The 26421-nt window shown below is 41.3% G+C and overlaps 4 protein-coding genes across 4 annotated transcripts in view; 1 reads left to right on the top strand and 3 right to left on the bottom strand.

The window, feature by feature from the left end:
- Positions 1–13492, top strand: part of uxs1 (UDP-glucuronate decarboxylase 1) — a 31357-nt gene extending 17865 nt beyond the window's left edge. The window contains exons 9-15 of the mRNA XM_070976609.1: positions 170–291; positions 6577–6696; positions 6825–6868; positions 10629–10689; positions 10817–10874; positions 11483–11586; positions 12701–13492. Of these exons, the coding sequence (XP_070832710.1) occupies positions 170–291; positions 6577–6696; positions 6825–6868; positions 10629–10689; positions 10817–10874; positions 11483–11586; positions 12701–12832 (641 nt within the window). The 3' untranslated portion in view covers positions 12833–13492. The remainder of the gene's footprint in view (positions 1–169; positions 292–6576; positions 6697–6824; positions 6869–10628; positions 10690–10816; positions 10875–11482; positions 11587–12700) is intronic.
- Positions 1–26421, bottom strand: part of coa5 (cytochrome C oxidase assembly factor 5) — a 220527-nt gene that overhangs the window by 33367 nt on the left and 160739 nt on the right. The window lies entirely within an intron of this gene.
- Positions 13589–18506, bottom strand: ecrg4a (ECRG4 augurin precursor a). Its single transcript, XM_070976623.1, has 4 exons — positions 18390–18506; positions 16750–16797; positions 16501–16670; positions 13589–14365 (listed from the first exon to the last, which is right to left on the bottom strand). Exons 1-4 carry the CDS (start codon positions 18457–18459, stop codon positions 14216–14218), a joined length of 438 nt encoding a protein of 145 aa, XP_070832724.1. The 5' UTR covers positions 18460–18506; the 3' UTR covers positions 13589–14215.
- Positions 21352–23591, bottom strand: LOC139340627 (otospiralin-like). Its single transcript, XM_070976537.1, has 3 exons — positions 23514–23591; positions 23154–23256; positions 21352–21578 (listed from the first exon to the last, which is right to left on the bottom strand). The coding sequence occupies exons 1-3, from the start codon at positions 23589–23591 to the stop codon at positions 21352–21354; spliced, it is 408 nt and encodes a 135-aa protein (XP_070832638.1).

Here is a 26421-nt window from a genome sequence, read left to right as displayed (position 1 = left end):
TGCTGGTTTGTGTCAGTCAGTCTTGAGTGGAACAGAGTCAGTGTTTGAAACAGCTGCTCATAGTAGTAGGTCACTGCTTTGCAGCTTAATGATTTCATGTTGTAGGTTGTCAGGCACATCAGCCGGTTCCAAATTATATTTCAAAATCTGTCTGAAAAATGTGTTCCAGATCCAGAGGTGCACCCACAAAATGAGGAGTACTGGGGCCACGTGAATCCCATTGGTCCTCGAGCATGCTATGATGAGGGGAAACGTGTAGCAGAGACCATGTGTTATGCCTACATGAAACAGGTATCACCATTGTAACTTCACGGTACACATTTGAAAAAATAACAGGTTTCAGAGAGGTGGTTATCTTTTTTGATTGATGGTCATTTTAGTCTCCGTGTAACAGCAATACACAATACGTCATTATCTAAAACCATACTTCAGCTCTGGATTTGTGTTAATTTGGCACAAAATCATTTGAAAATCATTTGATTTCTTTGGATGATAAGAATAGATAGAAGAAACTGTGTTTACTTTGTCAGGATTGTACAATAGCGTAACTGTGCCCTTAACCTTTATTTCTCCAGGTCTCAACCAGTCGACAGAATCATTCATTTACTGTGAAGAGGTTTAGAGGGTAGTTTGATATCACTATGATGTATTGTGTTAATGACACCACTCTGAGTTGAGTTTAATGAAGAAAAAAAAATCTCAACATACTTCAAACCTGATATCAGTTAAAAGCTCTTCAAAATTTCATGCATGTTTCCTTAAACACCCAAATGCTGTTGAGACTTTTTGATTATTTTTTCCTGTTATGGCTTGATTGACACCAGCCTTTGGTGATCAGATATGATTGACTTGTCTTGCCTTTCCTTCAGGCAGGTGATATTTATTTATCTGCCTCGTCTCCTTCTCCTCCTCAGCTGCTCATTGTCTTTTTTCACACCTGCTGGGAGAATTCCTTGAAATGGTTGACTTTCAATATCCAACTGTCAGTCGCTTGTGCACAGAGATGAGAATATCACGCATAACATCTACTGCTCAGTCACGTAATCGAAATTCATTAACATTTAAAAACCAATGAGTGTAGGTTATGCACTGGATGAAAAAGCGTGTCTTACCTGCTCCTCAGACAGAAGGCAGGCATTGGAAACATGGAAAACTGCTTGTTGTAATTGCAAGTGGATGACGCTTTCAAACATTTTATCATGTGCTGTACAAGACAAGCATTCGTAGCTATATTTCTCAGTCCCCTTTCTCAGTTTCATTAGAAGAAGTAGTTCAATGTGTCGGCATGAGTGTCGTGTACGAACAGTTCCAAAGCCGTCGCCATTCAAGAAGCTTTGCATGCTGAAGTCAACATTCTGAGTTTCCTCTGAATTCATATCAGGACCTCTGAAGCCACAGGTGTCGCTGTTGTTAAATGGAGAACATAGTAATGGGTTATGTTTTGAGGGAGAAGCCCTCCAGCTATTCTGTTCTTTTTTTACTGTACTTTTGGTGATTGGTTTGTTGATTACGGCAGTGTAAGTTCTTAACAGGGACCATGATTTAAATCACCCTGAGGGCTCTACACTTACACTTTTTTGAAAAGGGCCCTCATCCCAAAAAATCATTTTTAAATGGAATACTGTCACACTTTTTTAAAACATTCAATATACATTTTCCACATAATGCAGGGCCACACTGACTGAAGACGTTTATTATTATTATTTTGTAATTATGACCCATTAAAGAAGAGGGATGCATTATGCTTTACTAATACATCTGTTTTCACTTGTGGATTTGTGATGACAGACAGCTTAGAGCTTGTTTTTAGGGTTTGCAAGAGTTCGGTCCCAACTCAAATCGCTTATTGAATCAAATGAAGTTTAACTTTCAGCTTTTGAAAGTAAAGTTCTAAATAAATAAAACTGAGATTCAGTTGAAATGTGTTGGCTGAGAAAGCAGAAACATGTCAGCTTAAGAGGTTAATCAAAGTTCACAGTCTGTCAATAAAACCTGAAAATGTGCTGAGTAGAACAGAATATCTGACACATTGAATTAGCAGGTGCAGCTGACTTACTTTTGCACACCTCAATTTTCACAAGCTTCATGGTTCACTTACTGAAGGTCTTAATTCAGAACCATTGGACTGATGATCTTAAACTATTGATATTATAGGAGTGAAAGTTTATCTGGGAGACTCCTCAAACTGATGGGATGTAATTGGCAAGATCACTTCCCCAGTGAAGATTCCCTCTGTGTTGGTCTTGTAGGACTGTGAAAAAACACAGTCCACTTGCAGTCATGCAGCGTTGTTCTACAGTGTTGATGGCATAACAAGTGAAGTATTACATTGGCCTTTTGTCAAGTTACCTACAGAACTAATGTTGATTTGTTATCCTCAGAGCATAGAAAGCTCAGCCTGTTTGTCTGAACTTTGTCTCTGGCAACAGTACAGGGATGTTGCAGTTCACGGGGGCACCTCAGCAAATGTAAAATGTTGTTTGTTTATTTATTATTCTAATAATTTTGAGTAAGGAAAAATGGAAATAACCACCAATAAATTGCAAACAACAATAAAATCAATTTATGTAAACATACATGCTCTAAAGAAAAGTCCCTGAGTTGGTTCCTCAATGTAGATTCCAGAACTGTTTGGTTAAAGGACATATTTTCTGGTTATTACCTTGACATGTTGTAATCGCATTCATGCGAACATTTCATTTTTTGTCTTCTTATCCGTGTGGGTGTTGGTCTACCAGGAGGTGTGCCATGGACAGTAATGTATGTGTAGATGCACACTGAGAATCTAATAACCTTAAGACATCTTTTCATCTTTTCATATATGTATAACACATTCTTTTAATGTCATTTCTGACAAACATGCCATCCACAGCAGAGATAAAGCTTGGTCCGAGGCTAGATCCAGTGACACCCCTGAGGGCTGGTTATCCTTTAGGCAATCAAGACGCAACTGCACCAGCATGATTAGGAAGACTTAATCAAACTCTTATCTGTCACCTCTCTCTGCCTGTTGTAATTGCCACTACATTTTGGAACTCTATAGCATCTCTTAAGAACTCCATCCATTATCTATACCGCCTATCCCTTTCGGGGTTGCGGGGGGCTGGAGCCTATCCCAGCTACAATGGGCGAGAGGCGGGGTACACCCTGAACCGGTCGCCAGCCGATTGCAGGGCCACATGCAAAGACAGACAAACATTCACACTCACACTCACACCTACGGACAATTTAGAGTCATCAATTAACCTAATGAGCATGTTTTTGGTCTGTGGGAGGAAGCCGGAGTGCCCGGAGAGAACCCACGCATGCACGGGAAGAACATGCAAACTTCACACAGAAAGGCCCCGCCTGACCCGGGGATCGAACCGGCAACCTCCTTGCTGTGAGGCACGCGCACTACCTGCTGCGCCACCGTGCAGCCCTCTTAAGAACTCATAACAGTCAAACAACATCTGGTCATTATCACCAACAGATCATCCATGGCTGAACCTTTAATTAGCATTTCTTCTCCGCTGGTATTTATTTAATGTGTGCAGATTCAACTGTAGACAGTGACCATATCTGTCCAGCAGAGGGAGTCCATATTGCCTCAGCTTTCTATGAAATTTTCTGAATTTTCAGCCTTATTGGTTTCATATAATATATGAACACACACACGCACACAAGGAAATTGACTCACAGGATTAGACATACTGTTAAGAACAAGGACAAAAAAGGTGCGAAATAAAGACAACAAATGGTCAGGGCTGTAATGTACACAAGTATGTGAAAATAGGTGTGTGTGTGTGTGTGTGTGTGTGTGTGTGTGTGTGTGTGTGTGTGTGTGTGTGTGTGTGTGTGTGTGTGTGTGTGTGTGTGTGTGTGTGTGTGTGTGTGTGTTTGTGTGTGTGTTGGTCATCAACAATGACCAACATAAATAAAAGTCGATATACAAGTCAAGTGTTCCTGTAAGTTGTGAACAGTACTATAGTGCAAAGAAATAGGTATTGAGTATACGTACGTGGAGTTGATTATTGTGTACCGCATGTATACGTGTCTGTATACATTATGTACAGTGTTCAGCATTTATATTGACAGTGCATGATGATAACTGTAAAAAATATAAGTCTAGAATGGAAGTAAGTGCATGTTTTGGTTTTAGAGGGATACTAACACCAGATGACCATTTCCAGACTCAAAGCACTCAATGACCAGAGGAGGCTCACTCAATTCAGTCTCTTTTGTTGGACTCTGAGTTTCTTGAAGTGTTTGGTGAACCAAACATCAAACACAAGCAGAGGCAGACAAAAAACAGGAAGTCCAGGGCAAAACTCTTAGTCAGAGACAGAAGGCTGAAGTATTTACCGGGGAACAGGAGATCAGACATAGTCGCTGGCAGGCAGGTTCGGGAACATGCGGTCAGTCCAATAGTGAATGCTGGAGAAAAAAAAGCAATCTGGCAGTGAGTGAGTGTGGGAGAGCCACTTAAATACTGGCCTGGTTGGGAATGATGATCAGGTGAGTGAACGGGCAGGCTTTGCTGGCTTTGCAAGAGTAAAAAGTACTGGCTGAGCAGGTGAACAGATAACATAGAAATTGGCAGGTAAGAGGCTGACAGCTCTTTGACAATAGGTCTAGATGAAGCCACACTTAGCTGGTTCCAGACTGTTGCTGCTGATGGTACTCAATACTCAATCAGTTTGCCATCAAAAATGGGTTGCCACAGGGGTCTATACTTGGTCCATTGCTGTTGATATTATACAGTATATATATAATTCTTCCCAATCAATAGGTTAATGTCCTTTTTTTTTTTCTTTTGAAAGTATTCATCACCTGCACCAGTGGCTCTGAGTATCCCGCCATTAAAACTTTAAACGACACCCATATTAGACTCCTCAGAGTCATACAGCTCCTTTTGTTTTTGCCTTGACAGCATACTAATGTTCAAGATTCACATTCAATTCATTTGACTCAAAAATTAAAAGTCAAGATAGACTTTTATTTTTCTAACTTTTTCCAGCCCTAAAACTGTTGTGCAGTCGACCTTCATGTCTGTCCTTGACTATGGAGATCTTTGGTATAGTCATACTGCCTCATTAACACTTCAGCAGCGAAACCCTGTGCGTCATTACAAGCTTGTATTACTAGCTTTATGCTGATTGTGTTCTTGTGAATTTTTCCTGTGTCTCTCTTGGAAACAAGATCTTATTCTCAATGAGACTGCTTGATCAAATAGATATTAATATAACATAAAATAACATACCAGTCACCGATTGGATGCCACCTATTTCTGTGTAGTGGCAAGAAATACAATTAGTGTCAAACAATAGGACTGTAGTTACTAGAGAAGGTTTTTTTTCACCTTCAAACTGTTGTCATTAGCATACTGCTTTCAGCTGATTCGTCTCGGTAATCAGAATATAGTTGCCTGTTTAATTAGATGTGTATGTACTATCTATGCACTGACCGTCTTATACATTTACAGTACAGGGGCCATGTGCTCTCACCCACACCCCCTTCTGAGACCTCTTCATTGTGTTGTCCTCATTGTATCTTTGCTGTTCACCATACTGAATATATTTCTGGGTTGTGTCCATTAAATTTTGAAGGAAGCTTCTATGTTATAGGCATGTTTTCATTGTTGTTATATGACCTTCATCCCATCTGAAGTGGTATTGGTTAATGCAGTGAGGCTTATGAAGGTCATTCATATTTTTTAGAGGGGAGCATTTGATTAAATTTCCTCTGATACATTCACATACAATGCAGACAACTCTGCTTCCCATACAAACAATAACAGCAAAACCACTAAATCAAAATTTTACATTTAAATGAAATATTCCATTTATTGCAAAGAATTTATGGGCACATTTTCAAGTGACACCATCTGGACATGCACACCGACAAATAAAATTAAACCTGAATGATTCTTAGGGAGATCAAAATTATGAGGAGTTGTTGGCCAATAAATGACATATATCTGAAGTAATGGGTGGAAATTGTTCAATATCCCAAGAGGAACACATAATGTTCCAGCTTGAAGTACATAATTAACCACTGAATGTAGCAGTCAGGTCAGGGAACAGCTTTTAATGATGTGGTAGATTTTTTTCAAGGAATGGATGAGAAAGAAATATCTGGTTCAAGTTAAGGGGCTCACTCTGTTACTGAATGCGCTGGTTTACTGAATAATGCAGAACTTTTATTCAGATTTTGACAGGGGGAGGCTTAAAAAATTGAAATTAATAATAAGTTAAACCTTTTCAGAGATGGGTGATGTCAGCTGTGCACAGCCTTGTTTTGTGTTAATCTGCAGCTGACATATAAACCTGTGCTGGTTTGCTGGTGTGCAGCTTTGACATTGTAAACATCAATATTATAAGTGACATGTGCGTCAGACATTTATTTGGTATATCCGGGCTCCAGGTTGTATGCCGTTTGCTGTGTGTAACACTGTAAGAAAAAAACTATACATCATGTAACCTGCACAGTTTCTACAAAATCCGATGCAGAGTCAGAGATAAACGCTGAAACCAAAGAACAACAAAGCTGACTAAGAATAATGAGCCACACACTCGTTTCTGTCTTTGCTCACAGGAAGGAGTAGAGGTGAGGGTGGCAAGGATCTTCAACACATTTGGCTCCCGAATGCACATGAACGATGGACGTGTTGTCAGCAACTTCATCCTGCAGGCTCTACAGGGAGAACCTCTCACTGTACGCATTTTAAGCTTTTTTTCAGTACTAGCACCATGAGCATGTAAACGCTGTGTGTACACTACATGTCTTATACATATCTTAAATAAGAAAATGAAATGATAATCTGTTTCCTGCTGTTCTTCTAGGTGTATGGTACTGGTTCCCAAACAAGAGCATTTCAGTATGTAAGGTAAGATTGCTAAATCAAACCTGATTGGTTGCGTCCCCGAAATGCATCATTCTTTTCTTCGATCTGTACCTAAATATGTGTCACAGAAAAATCTTTGACTTGGCCACCCACCGCATAGGAAACAATATAATGACAATGTTAACCCATTAAAAGTGCCATGCCATTGAACAGTGTATGCAGTGCTAGTGATTACCTTTTTTTCTAACTAATTAAATTAGTGGCAACTGGCTGCAGTAGAAGCAAAGTGATTTTTTTCTTCTGGTGTTTGAAGTATATCAGAGGTATTTGTCTGATGTTGATGCTTTCATGGACGTGTGATTTTTGGATCAGGCACTGCTTGAAATTGACTTTCATATTTATTATTAAAGGTCCTCCACAGACATTGATGAAACCCCTAAAAGCTCATCTCTCTTCATCAGAATCACATATTTAGAAGTTTTTCCCATGAGAAAAATCTCTTCATTGCTTACATTGGCTCAGATGTATCTCTGCACCTTTGCCTTCATGTAGTATGCTCGGATCGCAACAGTCTCTGCCTTTGTCTCCACCCACCCCTCCACCGCTTGTGTGTGTGTAGCTTGGCGGGCTAATGTAGGCTAACATTATCCAGCACAGTGCACGTTTCTTTGGACACAGTCAACATGAGAAAAATGAACCTGCCAGCTGACCAACACGTTGGCTTGTGCTCGCTGTGTCCGCAAGGTAAATGGGTGGAACAGCATCAGGCTTCAGTGTGAGTTTTGTGGTAAAACAGTGCTTTGGAAAAAGGCTACAGGTGACAGCTTGGCTCTCGGATATTCAGATCCTTTGGTCATAGTGAAGGCTTGCCGTTTCTCCTGGAAACAAACAATAATTTACAAATACGTGGCTCCACCTGGCTTCTCCTCTGATACCCCTCGTTTCACCATATCCCCAACCCACAAATGGACAGGTTGGTTCCTCAGGCTTGTTACATATGACCCCAGGCTGTCTGTGTTAATGTCTAATAGCATAGAGAAATAACATATACGAGAAAAGATAAAATAAGACTTCTCAGACAAGAAAAATTTAGTCGTTACAGCCGGCATTACAATGAGCAAGCACAGTGGCATAAAGATGTCAAGTGTACAGAATAGAAAAACAACTATCTATATGTACATTTGTACAGATTCTAAAAAAAAATAGTAAATGTCATAAAAATTCTACTGCCATAAAATATATTATTCTTATGAGAAAACTACTGATATCATATGCTGTATTGCACTTGAGAAATACTAGGACTATGTACATGAACAATATATACAGTTTATAACAGTACTGTTGCCAACATGGATAACAAGTGGTATTATTGCACAGTTGAGAGAAACAACTTACAACTTAGAAATTACACCAGATGAAATGGAAAATGTGAGCAGATATTAGCATTGATAACAGTAGTGCAAAACAAAAGTGGGTTTATCATGAAACCCATAGAATATAGAATAGAATAGAATAGAATATAGAACATAGAATTGAGAAAAACATAGACTTGTTAACAAGGTTTGAAACTTCATTTTCACTGGAGGAGGTCTTTAAATGCCAACGTGCGTGTTTTTCTCCCTCAAAGAGCAAAAATATGTGTATGTGACTGGGTTATAGGAGAATTTAGTGGTTGCGTACAGGTGATAATGAGATTAATTTGATCAATTTGAGGAAGGGAGATCAGAGACGCAGATCATTTGAAGCTCTCATATCTCTCCGAAACATTCATCTGCTGCTGTATGACCTTAGTGTTGTGTAAGCAGTAAAAAGCCAAGGTCTTCAGATAAGCTGTCCTTTAAGTGAAACTCTCAGGAAACCTTGACTGACTTTGGTAAACTCAGATGATTTCCTTCATTTCTAAAACTGTTCAGGGCCAGAGATGCTAAAGCGTCCCCACTCCACAGTCAATCTCTTTTCTTCTCTGTCAAATTTTAATGTGGAAGTTCAGAAGCTTTTGGAAACACCACATTGTGCAGTGCTTACAAACTGTGTTTTATTACAACGCTAAGTCTGGGTTGACTTTTTCAACCCTGATTCCAAAAAGTTAAGACCCTGTGTGAAACATAAATAAAGTGAGTGTGTTGTTTTCACCATAAATATATTGACCCTGTTGTACGCCCATTTTGAACAGTTTATCCACATCAGGGTGATGGTGGAAACTGAGCAAGCAGAACAGCACATAGCAATGTGACAAGGCAGTGAAGAGGAAGACTGCCAGCAAGCAGACAAGGATGTTAAACAATGCACGCTTTAAGCCCTGAAAAATCCACTTGAGGAGGAAGGAAACATTTTTTCACTTCTGTATGCATGTGTATACACAGCAGCACTGCAGCACTGCAGTAAACACAGTACTCCCTTTAAGACGTCATAGTGTTCACTTTCTGTTAAGATGTTTCATAGACTTGTTGATTCCACTTTATGATGATTTTGGATTTTAGAGTTTGTGATGCTGTTGAACTGTAATACATTATACAGAGAGATGTTCATTATTTAGCCAACCTCATTTATATAAATGGGATGGACAGAATGTATCTCTCAGTTTATCATGTATATATGCATGAATGCAAATTTGACATTTGGGGGAAAGTAGAGCCAACTGAAGTGGATATGGTGCAGTGTCAGGGATTATATTTTCAAAACAAGCCTTCATGCACTCCTCCCTGACAGGTGGTCTGTGAGGTAGCCCGTCATACCATTATCTCTGTTTGCATGTGTCTGCTGATGTCAAGGTCTAATGCACGTTGACTGAATTGTACTAATGAGTTTTGTGTGTTTAGCTGTGTGGGCAACATGCGATTCAAACGCTGGGGAAATAGCAAGATGAAATATTCAGTCTTTATTTCAAATTCTCCACCAGGCTGTAATTACACAGTATATGTATGATCAGTAATTTATTAATTTTTGCTAGCGGTATGAAGGTCAAAAAACGCATTTGTGAAGATGATGTGACCAGGTTTTATTTATTTCTTGCTATGCTACATGTAGGGATGACTCTGGAGGTTTGAAATATCCATAGATTCATTTCTGTTAAATTTTGACATTTATGATCCCCAGAGGATGAATCTTATCTTTTGAATCTTTATCTTATCTTATCTTTACCTGTAAAGGCTGTGTTCTCCAGTTGCAACACAAGATGATTGAAAGACTTGAACCCGCTGAGGCTGCCTTGGCCTTGGAACGTTTTGTTCCACTATGTGAAAATAGAAAAGCAATATCGAAACAATTTTGGGTCCATGATAGCTGAGATATGTATAATACATTATACTTACAACATACAACGTAACTGTTGAACGCTGCAGACTTTTTGAGGTTGCATCCTTAAACCGGCCTCTCAAAGAAAGACCATGGTCAATAAGTGTGGCTCTCATCAGAGCCCACTACTCTTGGTCTTCCTCTCCATTGTCCTGCACACATTCTCTCTGAAACTCTTCTTTCCCCACCAGCCTGTCTTCCAAACAAAATCATTCTGAAGCTGTCCTTCATGTCTTTCATTTTCTTGCAAATATTCTGCTTAGATTTTCGAGATATTTCAGTCAAGCTGCTGGAGAAATGCACTAAATTTGCCTTCAGTTTGAAATGTGTTTTTAAAAGCTTTGAAAACAGTATGTTGTTACTTGAAAAATGTTCTGCAAATATATGGTGTTTTGCAGGTGGTGGAGTATGAATGAGAACAGAACTGGATTTTGGAAAATGTGATCGTTGAATGAAAGAAGAGAACCCATTTTAACGTGTGCGCTCATGTGTCTCATTTGTTCTCCAGTGACCTGGTGAACGGCCTGGTGTCCTTGATGAACAGTAACATCAGTAGTCCAGTCAACCTGGTGAGTTCCTCCTGCCCGGCTCAGTTTGACAGATTGAAGCAGAAAATTATTTCCACGCTGGCATACACTCTTTAATCTAGCTCTTGTTGTCACTGATGTGATGGAAGGCTATGAAATCTGTTTGCAGGGAAACCCAGAGGAACACACCATATTGGAGTTTGCTCGTCTCATCAAAAGTCTTGTCGGTAAGGCTTCAGATCAGTCATGAGTGAACTCTTCGCTTTGTCTGCTTTGTCATTCCCATTCTGCTTGATGGTGGAGTTATGCGTCTGTGTCATGGTGGTCTTGGCATAGAAATGAATTGATCGCATGTTTCTCAGCATAGGATTGCTGTTATTACTTTTTTTTGTTGTGGCAGCCAATGTGTCAGTCATCAGTACCTTTCTTTCATTATCTTGTATACGTTGTCACAAGTTACATTCTCCCATTCACTGTGAGAGCGACATTGGCTGCAAGGACAAAGTCTGTGTCTGAAATGGCTTTTCTTTTTCCTCCATGTTACTTTTCCTATGAATTATGGGCAGGAGAAAAGCAAACAGCCTGAGCTGACAAGTCACAGTTGTGCTGGTCTAATGTCAGATCTCCATAGCCAGAGCATGTGCTTATATTTTTGCACATCAGCTCCTGTAGTTCCCCGGGCAGAGTTGGTGCACCTACACACGAAGCCGCCACATTATTCAGAAGCACTGATCTTCCTTGACTCATCTCTCTCCTCCAGAACTGCCTATGTGATCATTGCCAGTGTTAACAGTCTTCTCTCTGTACACTTGTGACTGTCCACAAATACACACAGTGAGCCGAAGTCAGATCCAGTTCCTTCCAGAGGCCCAGGATGACCCGCAGAGGAGAAGACCTGACATCCGGAAAGCCAAGATGATGCTCGGCTGGGAGCCGGTGGTATGTGACACACACACACACACACACACAAGAGAGTCAGGCAGCAAGACTTTTCTCACATGCTCACACACACTGTCCGGCAAACATGAGGTAACACTGCTACAGATGTGATCAGATTTGATCATCCTATCATCTCATTTGGACCAAATGACCAAATGTTCCCAGTACCAACATGCTAGCATGCTAACATGTCAGCAGTTTTTTATGCCTGGATACAGGCATATGGCTGGACACACTGTGTTTTCAGGTTGGTGGTTCGTCCCTCTCTACGTATATCCAGCTCTCGCCAGGTTGAAGATGTGTGTGAAGCATCCATGTTTTTATAATTTGTAGCTTCTTTGCAGCAGCATTCAACAATAGCAACAATATATTTGAAGCATTGTAGTCCACCTCAAGCTCATTGGTTTTGCTGAGGCTGAGCTTCAGATGATTGTCGTTGCACCATGCGATGAAGCTCTCTATCAGTCCTCTGTATCTATATTGAATTCTTTCAAAGTCTTCCCTGCATATATTATATGAGTCTGTCGAGACATGGATATAAATGCAGCTTAACTGGCTGACAGAGGTATACAACCGTGAGGCAGTAATTCTTGTCTAAACATGGATGAGACGTGACGTAGTTGGATATGTTAGCGATGATGTGCTGTGCTCCAGTAAACACCCCCTGAGTTGACAGACTCTCGTTCAGCAGCTACCCCAGGAGCACAAAGCACACACTCACAGAAGTGAGCATTGACTGCCAGGCTGGGTAGCCGATTCAGACTGAGGGAGTGAAAGGCACGTCACCACACAGAGACAAACCATATTGAATGAATGCTAATAGTGAGTACTTGTTGACCAATTAACTGCAGGAGACAGTCAGGGACACATGAGGCCTTGAGACGGATTGTCAGTTCATAATAAAGAATATTACTGACTGACTAAATGAGTAAGATCGCATTGCTCAGCTGTGTTTGGAGAGCAGTCTTCGTCAGTATCTCATCATTAGCAGTGGATCTTATGTCTGCCTTTATATATTTACAGCCATGTCTGATGTATTATCCAATCAGTTTACTGATTCAGCCTCAGTACGTAAAAAGGAAGCATCTTTATATTGTGTGTCTTGTGTCTCCAGGTGCCTCTGGAGGAAGGCTTGAACAAAACTATCCAGTACTTCAGTAGGGAACTGGAGCACCAGGCTAACAACCAGTACATCCCCAAGCCTAAAGCTGCCCGTATGAAGAAAGGACGACCAAGACACAACTGAGGTCAGGTTTCCCTCCACAGACTCCTTAAACACAGACGGATGTGAAGACTGCTCAGAGGTCCCCTGAAGAGCGCCTCTCTCTCAAATATTCTTCTGAGTAAAGCACTCTGGGTTATGGTGTCTTTTTTTTGAGAAGTAGAGACACCTCTCTCCTAAAAAAAGAGCGTGTTGCGTTGCGTTGGAGCTGCAGCTGCACTGGCTGCTCAGGGCGTCCTTACCGGAGCTTTCGTGTTGGATGGACAAGCCTGAATCAAAAACAGAAAAATGAGGCAAGAAATCTGAAATCCAGCCTGCCTTTTTTTGTGAATTTGTGCTTTTTTGCTATTTAAATGCAGACATGAGAGTCTTGCATCTAGCTCGTACTGTGCATCAGTGCTTTGTGTTTATTTTATCAGCTTCATGGTGTTTTGTCTGCGGAGATGACTCCTTTTTTTTTTTTTTTCTCCCACTGGATGTTTTGTCCACTAATCAGAGGCGTGCCAGCACCCTGTTGGCTGTTCGTGCAGCACACTGCAGTACTGGGCAAATCTTCTAGAAAGACTGTTACAGTATTACTACGTATTTATCAGGACATCATTTTGTTCTGCGATGTGAAATCTCATGTCAGGATGTGCATCAGTTTCAGATGAAGATGTTATTTTAATAAAAATATTTCCAATATTTTGTGTATGATATAATCAGGGATGAAGATATTTGTATGTGTGTGTGAGAGAGGGAAACAGTTGTTAAGTGGAAGTGAAAAGCAGGGAACTTAAGCAGTACAAAGCCACGTCTTTATTTACATAAAAACAGTATTTCATACGACCCAGGTTGTAAAAAAGTTTGGACGCTGTGTAAAACACAAACAAAACAGAATGTGATCATTTGCTAATTCTTTTGGACAAATACTCAATTGAAAGCAGTACAGAGACAATTTATTTAATGTATGATCTCATCAGCTTCATTGATTTCTGTATATGTCAGGAACAACTAAAGACTGGGAAAGATGTGGAATGCTCCAAAAACACCTGTTTGGAACATTCCACAGGTAAACAGGTTGATTGGTAACAGGTGAGAGTGTCATGATTGGGGATGAAAGGGGCATCCTGGAAAGACTCAGTCGTTCACAAGCGAGGATGGAGAGAGGTTCACCACTTTGTGAACACATGATTGGATAAAGGAGATTACTACATGGGCTCAGGAACACTTTGTGAAGCTGTTGTCGGTAAACACAGCTCGTTGCAAATGATTGAATTCTGTTTTTAATCACTTTCTAAGTAATATGTGGGGACGGAGAGAAAAAAGAGTGATATTGGTGGGTATAACCAATCAAACCAAAGAAGCCGGAGCAGTTGTGGCAGCTTCATGACAGGTGTCAAACCAACAGGCTATCACAGGCTGCATTTAATAGTAGTCATAGTTAACATTAGCTCCGTGTCTGTAGGAACTGGGATCACGTGGGCCGATGGGGGCGTTCTCATCATAGTGGTGCTGACGGCCTTGATCGTTGGAGCGAGCCTGGTCCATCCAGTATGACAGGTCAGCCTCCAGCCTCTGGCGAGGGAAAGAAGAACAGAACGCCACAGACGTGACTCGTTAAAGAACTCAGCGTCAACAAATCTCAAGATAATAGACACAGTGGCAGCTGATAAGGTGTCCACTGAGACCATTAGCAGACATGCATGAAAGGCAAATATTGAAAAGGCCAATGCTTTCACAGCTTTGGCCTTTTAAGGAAGCAGCAGCAAATGGCATACAAATACTGCTGCGATGACTGAAATGAAAATGCTGTCAGCTGTCAAAAGCAGTGGCGGTAGAGGGCTATTTTGTGCACTCTACTCCCTTTTTATCCGTTGTTATTATCTGTTCCCTCCATCCCTTACTCTCCCTGGTGAATTCTACATGATAGTCAGTGACCTGAAAGAAAACTGGAACAGGCTGTCTGAGGGGGGTTATAGAGAGCATACAGAAAGTTTTCAGACCCTTTCAAGTTTTCCACATTTTGTTATATTTCAGACTCGTTTTAAAATTGATTCAAATGGGATTTTTTTCTCATCAGTCTACACCTAATGACGGAGCAAACGCTTCTGCAGCTTTGAAAGCGAACCTAAAAGGCACCCAGGCAACTCTCAGACCACGAGACGCAAAATTCTCTGATCTGACCGAGATTGAACTATGTGGCCACAATTCTCAACAGCGTGTGTGAAGGAAAGCAGGAACTGAGCATCGCCTTGTTAACACCACATCGACAGTCCGGCATGGTGGTGCAGCTTCATGCTGTGTGGATGTTTTTCTGTGACAGAGACTGGGGGTCTTGTTAGGATCAAGGGAAATATGGTTGCAGAGCAACAGAGTAACTCTCAGTTTTCCACAGTGCTCAGGATCTCAGACTGAGGCCAAAGTTTACATTTCAACTAGACAATGACCCGAAGCATATCTCCAAGAAAGCACAGGTGCGGCTTACGGAAAGCCAGAGTCCTGACCTGAACCCAACATCTCTGGAGAGATCTGAAAATGGCTGTGCACCGACTCGCCCCAGCCAGCCTGGTCGAGCTTGAACAATTCTGCCATGAATCATCTGTGAAACTTTTAAAAGAAAAGTGTGCCACACTTGTCTGATCATTTCAAAGAATACTCCAAGCTGTCATTGCTGCCAAAGGTGCTTAAACCAAGTGCTGGGTAAAGGGTCTGAACACATGTAAATAGGATATTTCAGTATTTTATTTTGAAAGGATTAAATACTCCAAGAACCTGTTTTTTGCTTTGTCATTGTGCGCAGATTGACAAGAAATAATGAATTCGTTTTAAAATGAGTCTGTGGTGTATGTGTGCATGAGAGAAGGAATTCATGTGTTCACTTCCACATCTGTATTCATTCATGCAGTTGAACAGCAACACTTGTGAGGATAACTGCCTTTTGAAAAGACCATCTTTGAAACATTTTTGTCCTCCACATGTCTGAGATATATTTATATAAAAGTTCAGATTACTAAAGCTTTAATGTCTGTTTTTTCTGTTTGTGTTCCTTGTGGTTTTTTTGTCTTTTTAGTCTGGTTTAAAGTCCCTCATAATCCTGTTTTTCCTCAATAAAATAAAACCAGAGCACAAGAGCAACAGTTTAAGTTTTGAAATTATAACTGAAAACAAGTGTGCTTCATCAGACTATGCAGGTGTGGTTTGGCTGACAGTAGCAATGGCAGCAGACAACCTCCACGTGTCAACAAAGTTAAATTCAAAAATTGCTAAATCCTGATTGGTGCAGAGTAGCACAGTATGTGGCAACCTGCCTGCAGAGAGAACGGCACAGAAAGAAGTCTCAGAGGGGAAAAAGCAGAAAATATTTTGCTTTTGTTTTACACGTTGGACCACATCATTTCTAGGAAGAAGCTGACTAAGAAAATAAGATTTTGGCACCTTTTGTAACACTAACTCGTCAGAGTGGTCTTTAAAGGCAACACAGACGTGAACCCTGCCTCTTTGGAGCAGAGTTTAACAAAAATACTGGGAGCTCATAGAGTCCTTTCTCAAACGGGGGTAAATCTATGTGCCATTTTTGTTGTGTGGATCAGTTTGGTTTTGCAGAATAGCTGTCACATTCATAGCTCCACTGCAGATTGATTTCTGTTTTTGCTGAAAGACCGCAAGAGTTCAGAGAAAACCTGAACTCTCCTAGAACAGACACAGCCCACCTGCTCATCAAATCCCATGTACATAAACTGCATAATCCACTGCTGCACGTCCGGTCTACTGCGATCCCAAACGTTCCTCTTGGTTCTGCTCAGTTTTGCCAGGAACTCTTGAGCCTTGGAAGAGGGGACGGCGATGGAGGACTTTGAGGGGGCGGCACCAGCACGAGCCACTGGATGGACGCAACAGAAAGAAAAAGCACATCAGTCTCTGTATCAACAGTATGATGATACTGTTAATTCAAATCTTACCATCTCTTTTCTTTAAGATCTTGTGCAAGCTGCTGTCACTGGATCCATCTGTTAGAGAGAGTCATCAGAGCTAATGAGCTGCAGCATGAAACGTCAGTCTTCATGACGGGTAGGGTAGACTCTTCATGGATAATAAAACACAACAGAATCCGCTTCAGTCACTTCAGTCACACACAATGCTTATGTGTGGTGTAAGTTGTAGTTGTTTTTTTTTTGTTTTTTTGTTTTTTTTTGCCAGATATGGTGTATCAGAAAAAGGTGGAGCTGTTTTTTAATGGCCAATCTCCAAGAACAACTGTATGCTTGTAAATGTTCGAGGCTAGTCACGCAGAGAGGATTCATCAAAGCTCCATCGAAACGGCGTGTTTGTGTGATTATTCCACTGCAGCACAACGTCTCATTAGATTTATGCTTACTGCTTTTTCCCCCTATTTCACTTCATTAAATCAGTTTCATGGATGAGTTTGTTCTCATTCCAGATGCAAATGTCAAAGTGGATCATTGATCATGGTGAAGTTGCCAACACATCCAATGAGCATAGCTTGTGGCCAATTTGCATGTAAATACAGCTGCTTCCTTCCCACTGCTCCTCTCTCCCACTGGAGCCATGCAGCTGCACAGTGTGTGGCGAATGCTCATATATGCAGTTTGCACTCACAAGGTGTCTTGTGCCTTGCTGCTCACAGCCATTTCAGTCAGATTACCTTTTAAAACACTCTCAGAGGGCTGAAGTCCCTCTATACATCTGGCTCACGCTTTCCTTCCCTCATGGATTTTATTCATCTGCTTTTCTGAAAAGCTTTTCTAAGCAAAGCCTGCCTCAGAGTACCTAAATGTAAAGTGGGCTCTGGAGCACAAAACATTTGCACTGTGCGGTTAGAAGTCAAATGAGTGCCTTTGAGAAAATTGCTCTCATGTGTTTTTCCTCCTGTTTGTGTTGCTTCATGAGCTTTGAACAGCACATTCCTGCAGACCTGCTCTCATCTCTGCAGAGGTCCGTCCATGATATGATCAGTCTGAATCAGTCTTTTCGGGGTAGGTGGAGCCCTACCTTTTGCTCTAGCGCCACCTTGAGGTTCACATGCATGGCTTTGAGCGGCTTTTCTCAACAAATATCTGATGATTTGCTGTGAAATTTGATGCGAACATTCCCGTCCTGCTCAGGATCAGTTGATTGGCAGCAGTCAGCAGCAGAAATGCAGATTTTACTGATTTAAAGTAAATGAGATGAAATTATCAGTGTGGCCTTTTTAAACTCTTGTCTATTCATGTCTACATTTACTTTTTTAGCCTTTTTTCATTTTTCTTATCAAAGTTATTTAAAGTCTGTGTGTGACAGACAGAGAGGAGAAGACAACGAGAAACTTCAGGCTTCAAACTGTTGTGGAAAGGCTGCTTTTTCTTTTCATGTTTTCTAACAACGACAGCGCTCTTAAAGAACATCTCGCACACTCTGACACACAGTAATTCCTCTTTGTAACTGCTACTCCTGTTCGAAAGCCATCGACCACAAAAATGCGGAAATAATAGAAGACCAGGCGGTGGAGGACGCTATGTAGACTAAAGAATGTGACATTTTAAAAGAAAATCACGAATAAAGCAGAAAGAAAAGCCAAAGAAAAGAACAGGATTGATCTCACCTCCAAGAGCCAACAGTGTCAGCAATACAGTCAGCCCCATTAACCTCAAATAGAGCTGCCGGGACGCCATCTTGTACCCACTCAGTCTTTACAGAGCTGCTTAAATGCAACAACTGTGCACAAACTGCAGCACGACCAGAGGAAAGAGTGGGCGGCAACCCAGACTTTCCAAGTGGAAACTGGCTTCTGGAGATGGAATGTCGTTTACCTCCTTGCCTACAGACACAAGCCTGCAACTGGGAGCTTTTCCGCTCTTAAATGAATTTACATGTGTGTTCCAGGTGCTTTTCCATCTTCACACATGGGCAGCAGCGAGAAGCAAGCAAAAGCATGTAGCTGAATGTGGTTTGTCGGGTTTACTCTGTGAAAAGGCTCTAAAAATATAACAATTTTCAATTTCTGAAGCCGCTCGCTGCAGCGTAAACCAGAACAACGATTGCGCTTTCTGAGATGAATTTCACTTGCACTCATTCTCGCAAACATTTGCATCAGTCAGTGTCCAGCAGTGAAATAGCAGAGGATGTCTGTGCTGCTGTCAGTCATTCACTCTGCTGACTGTGTGAGAGGCAGCGTGGGTGTCCTGAAGGAGTAGGTGTCTCATTATCAGCCAGGAATGTGAAACAGGCCTAATTACTGCAGTGAAAATAAAGTATGATGAAATTAACTGCATGCAGCATGAATGTGAAATATATTAGAACCTAATTAAATGTATTGACGTATGATTTAAGGTCCATTTGAACTCCCTTAATACCTATCGATCCATCCATCCATCAGTCATAAGTAGCCTCTTGGCAGATTGTTTTTTATTTCTAAATCACACAATTTTTTCGTACAGTGTGTGTTTGTTTGTGTGTGTGTGTCAGAGGGGGAAATTGTTTGGTTTGGAGCTACAAGCAGCCTCTCTGTCTCTCACAGGTAGAGCTGGAATGCAGGAAACCCAGCAGTTGGCAGACGGTCGCATTACCTTCCTGCTGAATTTTGAGGGAAGGTGAAGTGAGCGGCGAAACAAAAGACAGAAAGAGGGAAGAGATGGAAGCTAGAGGAATCCAGTTTGAGGACCATGGCGTTCGTGAACTTCTACCTCCCTTATTTCGCTGTCGAAAGTGGCTCCATCATCGTTTCTGAAGCCTGCATTTCTCCAGCTGCGCACCCTGCTGCAGTTGTTCTCTCACACCAGCTTTTGGAAAGGAGAGATGTTCATATATTCTGTGGTGAACTGAACCAGTCTGAGTCATGGCTGCTGTAAAGCTTGTGAAAAGAACAAAGCACCACTCAGTACAGGTATGCCTGTAGACATGATTTCCCCTGCTTTTTCATTCATCAGATATGTCTGAGGGGAAGCAGCCTGAGCCCCTGGCTTCTACTCCTACACCGAGTCTTATGAAAGGCTCACTATCCTCAGGCATGTGTTTTCATTGCCAACGAAAAACAAAAACACTAAAGGGAAAGCAGATGTCTGTAGATTCGTGACATGCAGATACTGATTTTCTGAGCGAGAGATTCAAAAACTCTTTGCTTGAGAGCCTGAAAAGGCTTCGGGAGTACAGACACACACACTAATGACTCACGTGTCCCATTTGTGATTCTTCAGAAACGGAGCAGATTGGAGCAACAGATCAAGGGATGAAAGAGGGGATGAGTGGCAGAGAGAACATGACGTTTCTGACAGGAAGAAGAATTTATAGCCGCCAAACCTTCATCTGACATCTGGTTTGATCTTGCCCTTTCCTGCACTGAGCAGGTTTGGGATTCAGGTATGAAGCTTTCTTTTTATTTCCCCTCAAAAGCGTGAAATGAGCGTGTCTGCAGCAGAGCATTCCTGGACAGAGAGAAATCCTCTCATATATGTCCATGCACTGTCTCTGCTTCCGTCTCGCCCTCCTCCTCCTCCTCACACTCCAGCCTGACAGTTGGAGTGTTGTGACCTGCATCAGATTTACTTTGTGTCTGGCACTTTTGCACGGATGCCCCCTCAAAGCTCACACAAACACCCTTCACTCAAACGACAAATCCCAAAGTCGAAATCAGACACAGTGAAAGGCTTTTAGCATCCAAACGATGAAAGAAAAGATATTTGACTCCAAGGTTCTGTTAAAGAACCCCGGGCCTCTTTTTCGGCTCAGTAAAACATATTTATCGTTGTTTTATCGCCCTGTCACTTCACTTTTTGTATCTTTTTTTAGGAGAACAGGATTTTGAACTGATGACCTGTTTTAAACATCTGCAACAGAAAATGATGCATTGCTTCTGTTTGGAGTCTCCAGGGGTGGAGGAAATATTCAAATCCTTTACTTAAGTAAAAGTAACAGCACAACAGTGCCAAAATACTCCACCACAGCAAGAGTCCTGCATTCAAGAGAAGGCACAGAATATCAACACCTCAGTCAGTTGCCAGTTTATTGGGTACACCAAGCTCAAATGAAGGCAGTCTGATACAACAGCCCTGCTTCAGAGTGATCATACAGTTGGTTTAACATCTCTGAAACGGAAAGAAATGAGGGAGGATTTATTGTAGGACTGCTGTTTTAGATTGCATTACACATAAAGATGACTGCGTGAACATAATGTCACTGTGTAGGATAACATACTGTACATTTCTTTGTGGCTATTTGGCAGACAAAAGGAATATATAATTGTTTATGCATAACCCGTAAAACATGAAATATTTCTCAATCCGGTGGGACAATAATGGTTTACAAGTTAAAAACAATGATTCCTATAGTTTGTCACCTTCTTTAATGTATGTGAAAGCCCAGTTAATGGCAAATGGAAGCGTCAACACTGCAATACTTTTTCCATTTTGGATTTTAATGAGTTGAGAAGAAAAGTTAAAAAAAAAAGTTTGATAGAAAAAATTGGAGAAAAATCATTGCAATTATTATTTTATGTATACGCAGTAAGTCTCCAAACTGCTACTGATCGTCTGAACTACACGTGTTAAAGGTGAGTTCAACCCTCGGCCTCACTCCTCAGGTTGAGGGTCAGACTCGGGAGTGTCGTAGCCCAGCTCATTGCCGATGGGGAAGTGAGCCCAGAAGGTACGAGCCAGGTCCTGCATCCCCTCGTGAGCTGCCCGAGCGCGTAGCTCCTCCACCCACCCGAAAAAGTCTGACGACCACAGGCCCCAGTAGGGTAGGCTTCGTTTCTCCCTGTCCTCCCTCCTGCCAGGTGCATCACTCTCCTCTGCTCCTGTCAGAGGACACAGAAAGAGGTGTGAAAGAATGTTGGCGCCTTGCCCATCTCGTCAGAATTACTGCATATTACAAAAGACACTTGGCACTGAAAAAAAACAGAGACATGGAACAAGCACGGTCCCTAAGCCTTTAGAATACAGTTTGTAGGCCGGAGCATCTCTGCAGCTCCACAATGCCTCATTTATTATGTAAGTTAGGACACATTTCACCATCAAAGCCCTGCAGCTTCTGTGATCTAGATATTGCACGTAGCCACAGGTGGTTTTGGATAGTATTTCTGTTTAAACCATGGTCTGGGTAAATACTCGATTCTGATTGGCTGCAGGGTGTCCGTTAAAAAGTGTTGTAGGACACCTATTTTTTTAAATTTTTTTTTAAAGTTCCGGTCAAATAGCCTGATTGTTCTAAATTATTGCGCTGGCTCAAACGCTAGTTGGTAACCGTGGCAACAGAAACTCAGAACATACGTTAACATACGTTGTTTCACAGTTTACTTATCACAACGGAAGTAGACAACATGAGTGATTTTATAGTTTCCCTTAACCAATTTGGTGAATTTGATAATTTTGAAGACTGGGATGCGGCAGAAGAGAGAAGAGAGGTGCGACACAAGGAGGTGACACCGGAGGAATTGAACAATTTAGAGGATGACAAGGACGAGGTAAACACAAAGAAAACTTGCTTACCTTACTTACGTACTTGATACAGAGTGAATGGTGAATAATATTTAAAAAAAATACTTACTTGCTTGATACAGAGTGAATGGTGGATAATATTTATAAAAAACGATTTAGGATAGACTTACTTGCTTGATACACATTTAATGATCGGAGTGAATGGTGGATAATATTTCTTGCAATAAAAACGATTTAGGAAACTATCTGTGGACAAAATGTCGCATCATCCTCTGGACACACACAAGCGGTAAGAGATGCACTTGCCCTCTGAAATGATACTTTGTATCACGTAACATCCATCCATCCATCCGTCCATTTTCTATGCCGCTTATCCCTTTCGGGGTCGCGGGGGGGCCGGAGCCTATCTCGGCTGATTAAGTCTAATATAACAGCTGCAGCCGACCGAGCTGCACGTTCTGTGGCCAGAGCCGGTTACCTTGGCAACGCGTCACAACGAGAGATATTAAATAGTCCTCTCAGCCGCTTCTTGTGAAAAACTTACGATTTTAACGGTAAAAAACAACATTAACGTAATAATTGACTTAATATTTATTTCTTTCGTAAGTGACCATGGTATAAGCGGGATAATGCCGCTCACATACGGCATTGCACAGGAACATTGTGACACTGTAAAAGAGGGCTGAACAATTCATGTTCTACTAGGAATATATGTAAGGGATATTGCCCGACGAGTTGTCCATTATCAGAAATGAATGGACTTCCGCTTCGCGTTGGACGGTTCAGGCCTCCGCGTCGTCCATTCATTTCTGATAATGGACACCTCGTCGGGCAATATCCCTTACATATATTCCTAGTAGAACATGAATTGTTCAGCCCTCTTTTACAGTGTCACAATGTTCCTGTGCAATGCCGTATGTGAGCGGGTGACACACCTGTAGGAGGCAGGAAGCCGAGCAGGAGGGAGCAGAGCAGCACAGACACATACAGAGCTCGCATGCTTCCAGTACCTGAAAGACACAACACAAAAGACTCAACCTAAAAAAAAAAAAAAAAAAAAAAAAAATTCTATTCAGCTGCATGTGCATTTGACTGTGTGTGTGTGTGTGTGTGTGTGTGTGTGTGTGTGTGTGTGTGTGTGTTTTCGGGTGTATACGCAGAATGTGAACATGAACACGTTGTCATATTTTCAGGAGAACAGCATGTTCTTTAAAAAGTGTGCAGGTGACAGCATCTGTAGGTGTCTATAACAAAGGAAAAAAAGCCTCCATGTGTCATCATCTGTCCTTTCTTACCGGATCAGCAGGAGATGCTGCTTGTGGTCCCTCTCTCAGGTCCTTCTCTTGCAGACTGATTTCAGGATGATGGCTCATCAGCCAGGAGCAGACGGGAAGGCTAACATGTTTGTTTTTCACATTTTGCCTCTTGACACGTGCGTCAGAGAGCCTCTTTCACACCTCATGTCCATTCGCTTTGTAGAAAGGAGCACAACCTCCCATTTTCTAGTGTAAAAATGTCCCAAGGTGTCGTTAAAAGGTTGTTTTTTCAGGCAAGGTAAGGCCAGACATCTGGATTCACATCTGGCCTCTGCACTCATATTAATTATAAAGACTCACTGATTATTTTTCTCCAATGTATATTTTGTGGCCTTGAGCTGCATGGATTAATGTGTTTTTTAAGGTGGAAAGAGGAGAGAAAAACAGAGGGAAGAGTGAAAATGTGGATGACAGCTGATGAAAAGAAGACTGTACCAAACAGTTTTCACACCTGGCATCCAGACAGACTGCAGCAACATTCAAATTTTTTTTTTTTTTTTTTTTTTTTGATTTCCATCCATTTATCTGTTCTCCGGATGTTTGTTTCCCTCTGAGGACAACAGCAGAGGGAAGAGAGGTTATGACCCAATCCATGCTTTGTTTCTATGGTTGGTCAGTGCTTTGGCAGAGGACAGACCTCACAGAGTTGGTTGCTGTCAGCTAACACACAGTGCAGATGACCGCTGCCATGAATGGGCAATGCTGGTGTTATTCTATATTTGTCATATTGTCAACAAATCTCATGGAAAGGTAAAAACCAACAAACCAACCCTGTCTGTAACAGGGTAACTAAGTTGTGCATTTGTTGGAGGGACTATTTTAAGCTTCACAGTAATATACTTTAAGGTTTTTTTTTTTTCTACCTCTATTTAATTTCTAATTCTTAATTAAATTTCGTTTACCTTTATTAATTCAGGAAAGTCTCACTGAGATGACAACTCATTTTCAAGAGTGTCCTGGCCAAGTGAGGCAGTATTAACAGCAGGTTACAGGCAAATAACTGGCAGATGCCACGAAATATGCCAAAACCATATTTAAATAAAATAATTAGGGCTGTCAGTTTAACACGTTAATTAGATTAATTAATTACGCTGCAAATTAACGCGCTATAAAAATTAACGCAATTAATCATGAGTGGCAAGTCAATGCGCAAGCATTTTAAATTTGGCCCTTTGAGTGACCCGTAGGCTGCATCATACCTGCGCTACTAGTCAAAAGCAGGGTGACAATAGACGTGGATGAGACACCGGAGAGCGAGGCAAGCCTACTTGGACCTTTGAACGGCAAGTTTATTTATAAAAAGAACAAAGACGGGACTATTAACAAGAACGCAGTGATTTGTACCTTGTGTAAAAAAGAATTTTCCTATCACCGTAGCAGTTCCAGCCTGAATTATCATTTAAACGCTAAACATGTAGTTGCTGCTAGTGCCGCTAGCTGCCTCACGGTAGCACCGTGAGCTCACTCCGCCAACCCACACTTGCTGAGTGGAAAACGAATGAGCAAAGCCACGACAGAAAAACTGACAAACTCAATCGCAAAGTGGGTTGCTGCTGATTGCAGGCCGATTTCAAACGTGGAAGACGAGGGCCTAAAAGAGGCGTTTCAGATAGCGTCATCTGAATTTCATTTATGAAGCACACTTCACCAATAAAAATGTGGATATCAAATCTTCTCTTCTTGGCGTGTTCAATTGATTAGTCATGCACTACAATTTTGTAATGTCCTAGAATTCAAATTCTTTATTTGGGGACCTTTAGCAGATATGAGATTAAAATGCGATTAATTAGATTAATTAATTACAAATCCTGTAATTAATTAGATTCATTTTTTAATCGCCTGACAGCACTAAAAATAATTAATACAATTTCTAATACTATCAGCTGAAATATTTCATCCTAAAACAATCTAAATGACACCATAAATGATGCTCAGGTGAGTTTCTTCAGCAGCAGGACGGTGTTGGTGCATCATGCAGTGCAGCAATGTGGCTCATTGATGTGATTTTAATTGTTCTAGACAACAATAGAAGTCTATTGCATCTGACTTGTTTGACTTTTAACACCTTAAAACAAGCCACTGTCTGCTTGTCTCATCTTATTGCCTCAGTGTGAACAGGAGTTCAACCAAAATTAGATTTTTCCTTCTCAGATTGTTTCAATTGAATTATTTTAGAAGACTTAAGAGGTAAAAGTATCCAATATCTAACAAGGAAAAAACATTTTTTTGAAGCACAAATGCTAAACACTACATGAAATAGCTGCTTTTCCTGGCTTCACATTATTATATATTTGTTGTTCGGGCAAAACAAGACTTCATGTGCTCTCGATCACTGTTTTCTTTCTTTCATAGTAAAAACATTGGTTAGCTGCAGCCCTATGGAGGAAAAAGCTCTCCCTGCAGTGGAAATACTCATTGTTAGGATACATTTGTTGATGGTCTGCTTTTTATGAGATTTGGTGATGATAAGAGAAATACAGAACATCTCCATCCTTCTGCTTGAAGAAACATGTAACCTGGGGTTGAGAGAAGATGTACTGTGGGAGCACAACAAAGTGAATGTGTGATGCTGCAGCAGAATCCCATGCCTGGTAAGAACCAGGTTTGCAGTAACAGGTCTTAGTGTCATCTGTTGGTCACTTCTTCTTCTTCTGTTCTTTCTCTTTTGGTTCCCAGCATTTTCTTCAGACTATCTCCTTTGTCTTGCTGCGCTACACTCACCACACCATACTTTCAGTCATCCACATTTTAGCAAGGTGTTGTGCTCCCACGTGCTGTCAGAACAGCTCCAGCTGGTATTGATTCTACCAGTCTCTGAGGGGATGAACCCCATTATTCCTAAATACACCGACACGTTTGCTGTTTTGATGATGGTGGTGGAGAGCGT

This window comes from Chaetodon trifascialis, chromosome 12 (genome assembly GCF_039877785.1).
Source record: "Chaetodon trifascialis isolate fChaTrf1 chromosome 12, fChaTrf1.hap1, whole genome shotgun sequence".
Taxonomy (NCBI): domain Eukaryota; kingdom Metazoa; phylum Chordata; class Actinopteri; order Chaetodontiformes; family Chaetodontidae; genus Chaetodon; species Chaetodon trifascialis.
This window is presented reverse-complemented; position numbering and strand designations above follow the sequence as displayed.